This window comes from Octopus sinensis, linkage group LG18 (genome assembly GCF_006345805.1).
Source record: "Octopus sinensis linkage group LG18, ASM634580v1, whole genome shotgun sequence".
Lineage (NCBI taxonomy): Eukaryota > Metazoa > Mollusca > Cephalopoda > Octopoda > Octopodidae > Octopus > Octopus sinensis.
The window spans coordinates 6,436,932-6,449,431 of NC_043014.1; the positions used below are offsets into that span (position 1 = coordinate 6,436,932).

General features: G+C 37.5%; 1 protein-coding gene across 3 annotated transcripts in view; it reads left to right on the forward strand.

Moving 5' to 3' along the window:
* Positions 1 to 12,500, forward strand: part of LOC118766832 — a 41,783-nt gene that overhangs the window by 21,394 nt on the left and 7,889 nt on the right. For 2 of the 3 annotated variants that reach the window (XM_036510669.1, XM_036510670.1), the window contains exon 4: positions 10,020 to 10,352. In XM_036510669.1, the coding sequence (XP_036366562.1) occupies positions 10,020 to 10,352 (333 nt within the window). The remainder of the gene's footprint in view (positions 1 to 10,019; positions 10,353 to 12,500) is intronic. The other variant, XR_005002744.1, reaches the window with a different exon arrangement.

Genomic DNA, 12,500 nt, shown 5'->3' on the forward strand with positions numbered 1-12,500 from the left:
CCAGCGTTCTTTTAGAACAACGACTTCATGGCTTGAAGACACCAAAACAGAAATAGCTAAGAAAGCCCGAATTGGCATCTGTAAGGGAAGTAACTCTCTAAAAATGCTTATATAGTTATTTCCCTTACAAACCCGAGCAACACCGGGCGATACTGCTAGTATATATATATATATATATATATATATATATATATATATTATATATATATATATATATATATGAGTGTGTGTGTCTGTGTCTGTGTCTGTGTGTATGACTACTTTCAGTTTCTGTTTCCTTAATTATCATTGATAAGGTTTTGGTCAGCCCGAGACTAGAATAGCAGGAATTTGCTCAATAAGAATGATCAAAATGGCGTTCGTTTTCCTCTAATTTCTTCGTATATATTTCTATGGTTACAGGTGTATTCGTTGTTTAGTGCTCGAACGATTTGGACAATGGGATGTGGATAAGATTCATCCAATCGCAAAAAAAAGGTCGAGAAAATATTTAGGAAAGTAAGTAAATGATAATAATAGAAATGGAAAACTCAATTTATTACAAAATTTGAAATAAAGAAATTGGAAAACTGGAACGTTGTCTCCTTAAATAAAATGTTTTATTGTATTAAAATTTATCCCGTTTCTCACGTACATAAATGTATGCATATATATATATGTATATATGTGTTCGTATAAATGTGAGTTTATGTAGGTGTTTATGCCTGTATATATATATATATATATAGATATATATATATATATTAATAAATTTTAGGGTAGAAAAATTTTCCGCTACCAGCGGTCCAGTGAGAAGGAAAAAAATAGTCAATAGACTATATATATACATTCAAACATATAAGGGATGGCTATAATGGGACATCCGACTCACTAGAAAGAGCAGCTAAACTCCAAACCACTAATAGTTGTAATTCTGAAATGGAAAGAGAAATAAAAACGTTTAACCTTTCCTTTCTGGACTATGCATAGTTTCGGCAATCTTTTGTAAATAAAATAAATTTATTTACCACTGGCGTTGCACTCTTATTTGTAATGTTGGCAAATGAAATAAGGATAAGAATGAGCATTGTCAGTTTAATTGGAAGATTCTATATGTGGCTGAAGATTGCTCGACATTTTAAAACTGATGTAATACAGTGTTTAATAAAATGAAGTAGCATGAAACAATTGTACTACTCTACCTTGGATATCCTTGTTGCTTATTTTGATTATAATCAACCCATTTGATTTATATGGATAATACCATACAAAATTCTGGTGCCTGTAATTTAAGACCCATATACATCTGAATCTAAATTTTGCTGAACTTATATATAAATATATATATATATATATATATATATATACTTCTTCATAGAAGGTGTATCGTTCATGGAAGGTGAACGATGCGCCTTCCATTGAAGAAATAAATCTGGCATTATGTAAACTGGGATCAGGTAAAGCACCTGGATTGGATGGTATTCCAGGTGAAATTCTGAAAGCAGGTGGAGATCATATTTCATCTGAAATTCATAAACTGGTAACTCGAGTTTGGAATGAATCCTTCTGTGCCACAAGAATGGATAAATGGCATTCGAATCTCTGTATACAAGTGTAAGAGGCCGAAAGCAGTGCGCGGTAATTCTAGAATGATAACTCTCGTGCTACGTACGGGGAAGATACTTTCAAGGATCATGTTAGATCGTCTCGTTGAGAATGTCTCCACATGTGATTCCTGAAGAACAGTGTGGTTTCAGACCTGAGCGAGGAACAATGGACGGGATATTTTCTGAGGCAGGTTCGAGAGAAATGCTTAGAGGAACAAATGCCTCCATACCAGGTCTTCATAGATTTAACTAAGGCATTTGGCACGGTAAACAGGGAGGTACTGTGGATTGTTTTGTGTAAACTTGGTTGTCCAACACATTTTGTGGGCATTTTTAAGGAACTATTCAGAAGCATGAGAGCTCGGGTAGTCTTTAATGGTAAGCTGTCTCATGACTTTTCGGTGGACAACGGTGTCAAACAGGGAGATATTCCTGACCCCACACTTTTCGCCATTTTGCTGCATTACTTTGGTATGTGTGTATGTGTGTGTGTGAAGAGAGAGACAGGGGGTGAGAGAGAAAAAGGGAGAGAGATGAAAGTAAACATGGAAAAGCAGAACTTTTGGAATCACTTGAAAATCATTTATTTTAGAGGAATATAAACTTACAGAGTCTCTTACAGCTGTTTCTAGAATAGCCAAGCATATGGATTTCATAGGCTGAGTATTCCGTCATCAGAGAGGAAAATGTGAGAGATGTCTAAAATGGGTATTAGTATATTCCAGTTTGTCAAAAGTGAAGGGTGGATCAGAATAAAATAGGTAAAATCCATTAACAGTTTCAAATGAGAATGCTCGATGATAATCCATGGCGCGGAATGGTGGGTGTTCGAATTCCAATTTTGAACAGGGAAGGAACGAGGGTTGAACAGGGATATTATTCTCTAGTCAGGAGGAAAGACAGACGGGTGGATGTAGTAGAGTAGATATAAACTAGTTAGTATAGTGGGGGGGGTGCTTATCGAAAGATTTTAAGGGGTGCATGTATTAATTTATATATAGACAGATAGATAAAGGGATGAAGAATTGCAGATGTCAGATGCTGTCATTCGTTAAGTGACCACCAACGCTGGCCAGAGTTGGCTAAAGTGAAAGGGCAGAAAATCCTCTCTATAACTGTATAATTTATTCGGTCATGGAACTACGTAACGTATACAGATATATATGAGGGATTTTCACTCTGTTTCCGTCGAGAAGGATTTAGTAGGGCGCAGGTCTATAATGGAAGACTCGTGGCCAAAGTGCTGCAAGGTGAAACTGAACCTGAAACACCCGGTTGCAAACTGGATCTCTTAAGATTACATCTATGCCTACGCGTTACCCAAGCATCTGTGTTTTGTGTGAGTTTGTGTGTGTGTGCATGTGTGTGCGTGTGTGTGTGTGTGCGTGTGTGTGCGTGTGTGTGCGTGTGTGTGTGTGTGTGTGTGTTGTGTGTGTGGTGTGTGTGTGTGTGTGAATGTTATTGACTGATAGATCAAAGCGACCACAAATCGAAATAGAACACGATATGATTTATAAAAATTGAAGAAAAGTGCACAACAAATACACACCTAACACACACCACCACCCACATATACATAAACAAACACACACACACACATACACACTCGCACACTCACATTCACACACACACAAACAGAGACACACACACACACACACACAAGCACTTTTATTTACAGATTTAATAACATTTTGGCAAAGAATCTCCGTTGACACGATCTCACTGTTTCACTTTCCCGAAGCTAAATCTTTCGAATCCAGACACGCGGTGAACTTTGGAATACTTTTCAGAATAGTTCTTTCCAATCTTGTCAATTCCAAAGAGATTTTCTTGAAGAATTTAGCAGCGTTTTCTAAATTCAAAATACTCAGTTTTCGTAAATAGTGCCAGTGAAGGTAAATATATAAACTGTGTTTTTTTGGGGGGTTTTTTGTTTTGTTTTGTTTCTTAGGCCTTCAAAACCTTTATTACCTCCACCTTCGCTAAGGCGGAGGTACTGCTTAGAGACGTGTTTGTTTGTTTGTTTATCTGTGGACAAGATATATCAAGAACCGATGGATGGATTCGGATGAAAATTTCAGGAATGTTTGACCTCGCGACTGGCACGAACTGATTAAATTTTGGGATCGATTCGGTGCCGGTCAAGGATTCTGGATTATTTACCCTATTTTTTTTTACCTAATTTTTGAGAGCGGTCGGGTTCATTTTTAGTATTCTCATTTTAAAAATCATCTCCGGTTAATCGTTGACAGGACGTTGGTGTTGCCTTGGCGGGGTCTGCTCTCTCAAAGTGCTCTTGTTTTAAATTCACGTCCTTCCAATTTTTAATGAAAGCGCTAAATGTGTCTGAGTGAGTGTGCGCGATCGCGCATTTCCTGGTGTTTGTGTTGTTTCCCCACTGTCTCTTGGCAACCTTTTTTTTTTTTTTTTAGAAGCACTCCGTCGGTTACGACGACGAGAGTTCCGGTTGATCCGAATCAACGGAACAGCCTGCTCGTGAAATTAACGTGTAAGTGGCTGAGCACTCCACAGACACGTGTACCCTTAACGTAGTTCTCGGGGATATTCAGCGTGACACAGAGAGGGACAAGGCCGGCCCTTTGAAATACAGGTACAACAGAAACAGGAAGTAAGAGTGAGAGAAAGTTGTGGTGAAAGAGTACAGCAGGGATCGCCACCATCCCCTGCCGGAGCTTCGTGGAGCTTTAGGTGTTTTCGCTCAATAAACACTCACAACGCCCGGTCTGAGAATCGAAACCGCGATCCTATGACCGCGAGTCCGCTGCCCTAACCACTGGGCCATTGCACCCCTTGGCAACCAATGCTGGCATATTTACGTCCTTGTAACTTAGCGTGCAGTAAAAAGACTGATAACAATAAGTACTAGGTTTGAAACAATAAGTACTGGAGTAGTAGAGACTTCTCTGACTCACACTTGATCCGAACTATTTAATTTCCGACTCTAAGTCACTCACCCCAATTTTTCTCACACACTAACTCATCATTTCTTAGCCTCTATCTTCTACGTATTGTGTTTCTCCTCTCAAATCTAGGTCCTCCTTCTCTTCTTGCGTGATATCGGAATATTCACATAAATAAAAGTTGATATTCTGGATAAATGCATTTAAAATATCAACTTTCGATGCTGCAATTATTCCGATATTATTCGTGTTCGTCGTACCTTTATTCAGACTTTTGTACAAAATCAGAACAGTCAGATTAGAACAAGGAAACAATTTGTTTCTTTATAGCTTGATGTATCACCCTCGTTATTCTCATCCACTCCCCCCATCCTCATCACCATTTGATGTCCCTTTTTCCATGATGACATGGATTGGACGGTTCATCAGGGGCTGGTAAGTCAGAGGAGTGAGTCATGCACCAATGTCTACATTACAATAGTTTCTACAGATGGGTGCTCTGCCTCACTCCAACAACTTTACAGAGTGTATTGATGTATTTTTTTTGGCACCATCTCTAATGGGGTCACCAATTCTCTGCAAGACAAGGTCCCTCAACGGACTGTCGTAAGCCATACCTCACTTTCATAATTATCTAGTATATATATAAATCACAGTATGCGTGTGTATATTGACAAACGCATACATTTCCACAATTCTCAACCGATATTCACCAAACTTTACACGCACATTACCTATGTCCAAAAGATGGCCATGCACGGAAACATTTTGCCAAGAGCTGCTGCGCAAATGGACAAACAAGGAAAAAAACTGTGGTTTACGCGGGGTTTTCTCTAACTCTTTTTATGTACAAATTTCTTTTTCTTTTTTTGTATGTAGGATCTTCCATACTTTTTTAATCTATATATGGCCGTATATTGGCATTAGAGAATAGTTTTTAGTGATTTTCAATTTTTTTTATTCATTATTTATTCATATGTTGTAATTGTATATTATTACTTTCCATATTGTTTTTATATGTGTATTGGTGTGTATTGGGCGTTTTGGTTAGAGAATATAAAAGTGAAAGGATTTCATCTATCTACTAGCAGTATCGCCCGGCGTTGCTCGGGTTTGGAAGGGAAATAACTATATAAGCATTTTTAGAGATGTAAAGTATAATAGCCATCTCAATATGACTAACCACAAAGGGGGGGGTTACTGTAGATTTTTACGTTCTGAAATTTAATAATAAATGTTTAGAGAGCTACTTCCCTTATATATACCAAAAATGCATTAAAAAATGGGAAATATTGATGGTAAATATGTTTTTTAATCGTAGACTCATCGTAGACGCGCGCTAATACCCAGAAGGGCTTGATATGAATCACGACTATAAGATACCAGGTTTTGGTTAAACTGCACCGCAAAATGTGGGAGTAGTTAGGAATCTAAATCGTAGGAGACAGACAGCACACAACCTCTCTTTTATATATAAATATTTTGTGTGCTTTTCCTACTTTTTTAATCGATAGGAGCCGTATATTTGCATTACAGTATATTTTTTAGTTGTTTTTACATTTTTTTAATTATTTATTTAGATGTTGTTATGGTGCATTAATACTTTCTATATTCTTATTTGTATGTGCATTGGTCTGTATCGTTTGAGCCTTTCGGTTAAAGAATATTACAAAAGTGAGAGGATTTTGTCTATTTATTTCGACTGTCCACCTGCGACGATCATTAAATTGACTAGGAACACTGTACGCGATGGATATCCAACACCAAACGATCTTAATCTCTTTACTCTTTACTCTTTTACTTGTTTCAGTCATTTGACTGCGGCCATGCTGGAGCACCACCTTTAGTCGAGCAATTCGACCCCGGGACTTATTCATTGTAAGCCCAGTACTTATTCTATCGGATTCCCATTTGCCGAACCGCTATGTGACAGGGACGTAAACACACCAGCATCGGTTGTCAAGCAGTGCTAGGGGGACAAACACAGACACACAAACATACACACAAACACACACATATTTATACATATATACGATGGGCTTCTTTCAGTTTCCGTCTACCAAATCCACTCACAAGGCATTGGTCGGCCCCAGGCTATAGCAGAAGACACTTGCCCAAGGTGCCACGCAGTGGGACTGAACCCGGAACCATGTGGCTGGTTAGCAAGCTACTTACCACACAGCCACTCCTGCGCCTATATCTCCGGCGCCTAAATCTCCATATTTAATTTGCATTAAATTTTGGCAAGCTTACCTTTACCTATTCTGAGTTACTTAAAAGGTGATGTTTCCTTCCATCTTTTCTATTTGGTGATACCTTTGTTTACCAGCCAAAGCGTTGTCACACTTTAAGGATTCTTATTTACCCATCCGTTATGATATTTCGATTGTTGTCCGTTGTTTCAAATACGTTTTAGCATTGTGGTATTAACCTTTTTTTAAACAATCACAAGAAATTTCGCTTTCACGTAAAACAACAATATTTTGTAGCCATTACCTATAATCTACTTCTAAAACACTTTAGTAGCTCTACTTAGCATCGTTTGCAAACTTATATATGTTCTATGATCGTTAAAATGCAACAACCTCCACAATAACCAGCCCTCAATTTGGTGTTCCGTTCCTAGGTTAATCGGAATCATAGATTTCCCTGCTACTCATAAACCATCTCGCTTGTTCAATTCTTTGGTGAAAAAATACCACCAAAGCAACTTAAACCTTCCAAAAGGACGGGTTCACCTGCTAGTCCTTCATAAAAGCTAATTTTAAAATATTTTTCTCATTTCCGATGAGACTATTTTTTATGATTATTATTATTTTTCTGTTTTGCTTATTTTGCACTTTTTCATTAATTAACTAATTCATTTTATCATTAATTAGTTTCATCACATTTCGACACGAAAAACTATTGCCAAATTTTCTCTAATTCTTATTTGACCTCGATCAAATATGTCACGTGGTTACAATGCTTCTGTTCGAAGCAGTCGGCGCTCGTTTTCTCTACCAACCAACATGGTGACGACGACGACGACGATGATGATGATGATGATGATGATGATTATATCCGTGATGATTCTTCCATGCATGTCAGTCAGTAAGTTCAGATTAAAAACAACAAATATATTTCTTCAAGCTTTTCATTCCTTTCTCTCACCTCTTTCAACAACTCTCTCTCTCTCTCTCTCTCTCTCTCTCTCTCTCTCTCTCTCGCACGTATACTCTCTTTTCTTTGTTCTTTCTATGTCACTCTCTTACTCTTACTATATGGGGGAGTGCATGTGTGTGTGGGTGTGTAACTTAAACCCCTTGGAAGCAAGTGAGGGTGACGGTTTTCTGACATTTCACTGTTCAAATCTCACCGAAATTAAATTTGCCTAGCAAGAGTATCGGTGGTAATAATCAACCACCTCCTCTAAAGATTCTTTCCCGTTTACTGAAATCAGAAACCATGTTTCAATAGCAATCTGTATATCATACTTAATGCAGATATGTCGTTCAAAGACTGTAGTATTCGTCTCCAGAAAAATTATCTGATGGACGTATGACGTATTCCTCTTTAGACGCCATGTTCATAAGCGGTCACTTCTTGACGTCATTTTCTGTTCTTTGTTTTCTGTAACATTTTCACTTCCTGATGTTTAATGCCTCTTTCTTCCAACCAGGAAGTCAAGCTCGACATCCATGTCATCCTAAGTCTTCCGCTGCTTCATTTCCCTTCAGTCTTTCAAGTTCACCTCCTAATTTTTCAGGCCTTCTTTCTTCATTACGTAACGAAGGAACTACTGCATGACGCAGAAATCTCAGTTTCTTGGTTTATCTCACGAAGTTACTTCCTATTTACCGCAGCAGCCCTAGCCGTCACTTCTTCCCTAGATACTCTGTCTCATTTGCAGTGCTAAAATTATACTGAAATAAAACCAGGAGCAGACGAACATCGTCCAGAAGAAGATGTAACATTGCTAAATGCTCCGTTTCGCTTCCTTGAGAGTCGTCAGTAGGAAGGATTCACTGAGCAACTGCTTGCTAAAGCGATTTAGCCCCTTATGATGCAGAAAAACAGTGATTTTTCAGTCACTTGTGTCCCAAATAGCCGGAATGCTGAATAGTAATTTGTTGTAAGCGACGGAAGCAGGATTATTTCAATAAGGCAATCTATAAATCATACTTAAAGCCACATTGTATGCCACGTTGTACAACGATTACTGATTGGCTAGTTAAAAACCAATTGAAACAGCGTAAAGTTGGGTGAACATTTTGACGGAAATCACAATTTGGTCGACAAATGGCGACGCCCGCAGATGACGTCATATGTGCAAAGAGTTCGTTGTTACTCACCCTCTACAAATTATATAAGTCTATATTGTACCAAGATCAAATATGGGATATATATACATATAGATAGTTAGATAGACAGACAGACAGATAGATAGATAGATAGATATATAGATAGATAGATAGATAGATAGATAGATAGATAGATAGATAGATAGACAGACAGACAGACAGACAGACAGACAGACAGACAGACTGATAGATAGATAGATAGATAGATAGATAGATAGATAGAGATAGATAGATAGACAGACAGACAGACAGACAGACAGACAGACTGACTGACAGACAGACTGATAGATAGATAGATAGATAGATAGATAGATAGATAGATAGATAGATAGACAGACAGACAGACAGACAGACAGACAGACAGACAGACAGACAGACAGACTGATAGATAGATAGATAGATAGATAGATAGATAGATAGATAGATAGATAGATAGATAGATAGATAGATAGATAGATAGATAGATAAGTTTCTTTATTGGCCACACAGGGCTGCACACAAATGGGACAAATTACAAGGTAGAACTTTTCTTTTGGGGGATGAAAAAAACAAAAAACAAAAGAAACAAAAAAAAGTGGCTTAGGTTTTCGATCAAAAGGGATCGTAAAAGGGAAAAAAGAAAAAAAAACGAAAAAAAAGGGAAAAAAGGGAAAGAAACAAAAGAAAAGAAAAAGGAAAATAGAAGAAAAAAGAGGAAAAAGGGGAAGAGGAAAAAAACGATCAATAGAGATCGTGTATCACAGTGTCATGATGTACGGTGTAAAGGGGGAAGCAGATAAGGTTTATCCGTGGGAAGAAAAGCCTACGAAAAAGACCACGGTAACCTCGATCAATATTGTTATATTAAATAGATAGATAGATAGATAGATAGATAGATAGATAGATAGATAGATAGATAGATAGATAGATAGATAGATAGATAGATAGATAGATAGAAAGACTCATTCGAGGTAGAATCAACAAAGAAGTGTTCCGTCCAGTGAGAGAAAAATATCGATTTAATACACAAACCGAAAGAGCTACTTATAGTTTCATGCTTTTATGATACTTGATCAGATAACTTTCGGGTTTCGCGTCTAAAGTAGAAGCGATAATTAAATCTGTCTTTGAGAAATTGTTTCCGTCCCATTTTTCGTGTATTCATTCATTGATTTGTTCCTCACTCATAGATCGTGTTGAAATGACAAGCCTAACGCCTTTCGATGGATTTGGGGACGAAGAACTAACCAGAATGGAAATTACATGTAACTTTGTAGCCAACAACTTAGGTTTCTTCAGACTCAGACGAAACGATGAAGTCGTTGTTGATATTGGTTTCCACGAAGTTGTGGGAGTTTTTGAAGTCATCTATGCCGCGAAAGATTTCGGTTGCATCTTACCGCGAGTTGCAGCGACTAGAGGTGAATTGCATTGTTGGAAAAATAACTTGGATTGCAGAGATGTAGCATCTTATACATGTGAGATATCGAATGCAATCGAGTCGAATTCAAGGTTTCTCAAAGGTTAATTTTGTTTCTTCTAAGGGAAAAATAGCACTACTACTACTACTACTACTACCACCCCAACAACAACTACAAACGCAATAAAATCTAATACAAACTACTAATACTAAAACATCAAATAATAATAATAATAATAATGATGATGATGATGATGATAATAATAATAATAAGTGGGGGAGCATCACAGCCATGTGTTGAGAGGGATTCTTTGGGGTTTGAATAATTCACCTCTGGAAACATGGGTGGTTCGTTCAACATCCTTAAACAACCCTTATTCAGGGACCCTTTCAGCGGAATGGGGTACTCGACCAGAAGAAAATTCTAACTGGGCCCCACCTGCAAGGTCATGTGCTGTTTATCTTGATATGAGATCACCATGTCACGCACATATGATCGTGATGCATGTGCCTAGTGCACCCTTATCAGACGAGTAGTCATGATGGGTATACTGGGCTTCGTATATTTTACCCCAGTATCACTTTGAGGGCATGCACTGTTCTCTCACTCAATAATTATAAGAATAAAGAATCATTATTCATATACACACACAACAGATTAGACTGTTGGAAATGAAAAATCCCTGACATCGGGCTATAAGTAACTGTGGATGCGATAAACCCTCCCAAGTATCCCTACTGTCCCCTGTTTTAAGAAGCTGCAGTAAACTGTGTTTTATGCCTATTTCTTCCCACCATCTATTCAAATCTTTAGGGGTAGTTCCTAATGTATCTACAACTACAGGGATACATTTTACTTTCCATAGTTTCTGTAATTCAGTCACTAGGTCCTAGTACTTCGCTATATTTTCTATTCCTCTCATATTGACATTTTTATCATTTAAGACTGTAAAGTCAATTATTTGGCACTTTCTATTCCCTTTATCTACTACTACTACTATACTACTACTACTACTACTACTATACTACTACTACTACTACTACTACTACCACCACCACCAAATCAGGCCTTCTAGCTGGTATTAGTCTGTCAGTCTGAATGTTAAAGTCCCACAACATCTTATATTTCTTACATTCTAGTTCATACCATTCATCAGTAGGGTTAAAACCTAGCTTTCTACATAACTCCCAATCGATTACTCTAGGTTGTCATGTCTTTTCTTTATGTACCAGCATGCTACATTCACTTGCTATAAGAGTAACACTTTTCTCCTTTGATTTGCATAACTTACACGCATAATCTACTTGGTTTTATCCATCTTGTCTTTCATCAAGTTAGTCCTTAACGCTTGATCTTGTGCAGCTACTAACAAACTTTCTGTCTATCTTTTCAGCCTCCTCTTTTGCAGTAATAACCATGTTTTACTACTATTATTTGGTGCAATTATCTTTGGGAATCTGCCATGCTGGTTTTAACTTCATTTGACTTTTTAGTTTCCTTATATATGCTGCGACTCTAGCAGTTTTAATAAACTTTCTTCACTATTACCGACATAGGAGTCTATATCTACTCCAGCTAACTCCACACAGTCTTGTACTGATATTAATGCTCTTCTGCCTTCCTTCCTAGATAAGTATAATCGTGCTACTCATGCCCTTGGATGAAGGCCCTCATTCATATTGAATTCCTTCCTAGTTCTTCTGTCTAGCTTTGCTAATTCAGTTTTTGTCCAATCCACAAAAGCTGCTGAGTATCTAAGTAATGACACTGCACAAGTATTTACAGCCTTCGCTTTGATTTCATTAGCTTCCTCACCTTTCCGATGTACTCCTTCTCAATTTTCGTTTTCATTTCTTCAGTTAGTATTCTGTCAGATTATGATAATCCTAGAAACGTATAACTCATCCATTCAATGATCTCAAAGTCTGGTCGTCAGGTAATTGGATGCCTTCGTTGTTGCCTACCTGTCCCCTTCTCATGTCTAATATTGCGCACTAATCTATGCCAAATTCCATGCCTATATCTTTACTTAAAAGTTTTACACTCAGTTTTAAAGAATATCTCTCTTTTTCATTCCAACTAAAAGGCTTCAGATCTTCCATCTTGTTTCGTTAAATATGTCGCCGTACCTGCATTAGGGTCAGAACTGTTTCATTATCATTACTATTATTATTATTATTGTTGTTGTTGTTGTTGTTTTTTGTTGTTGTTGTTGTTGTTGTTGTTGTTATTCTATGTTTGACTTTTGCT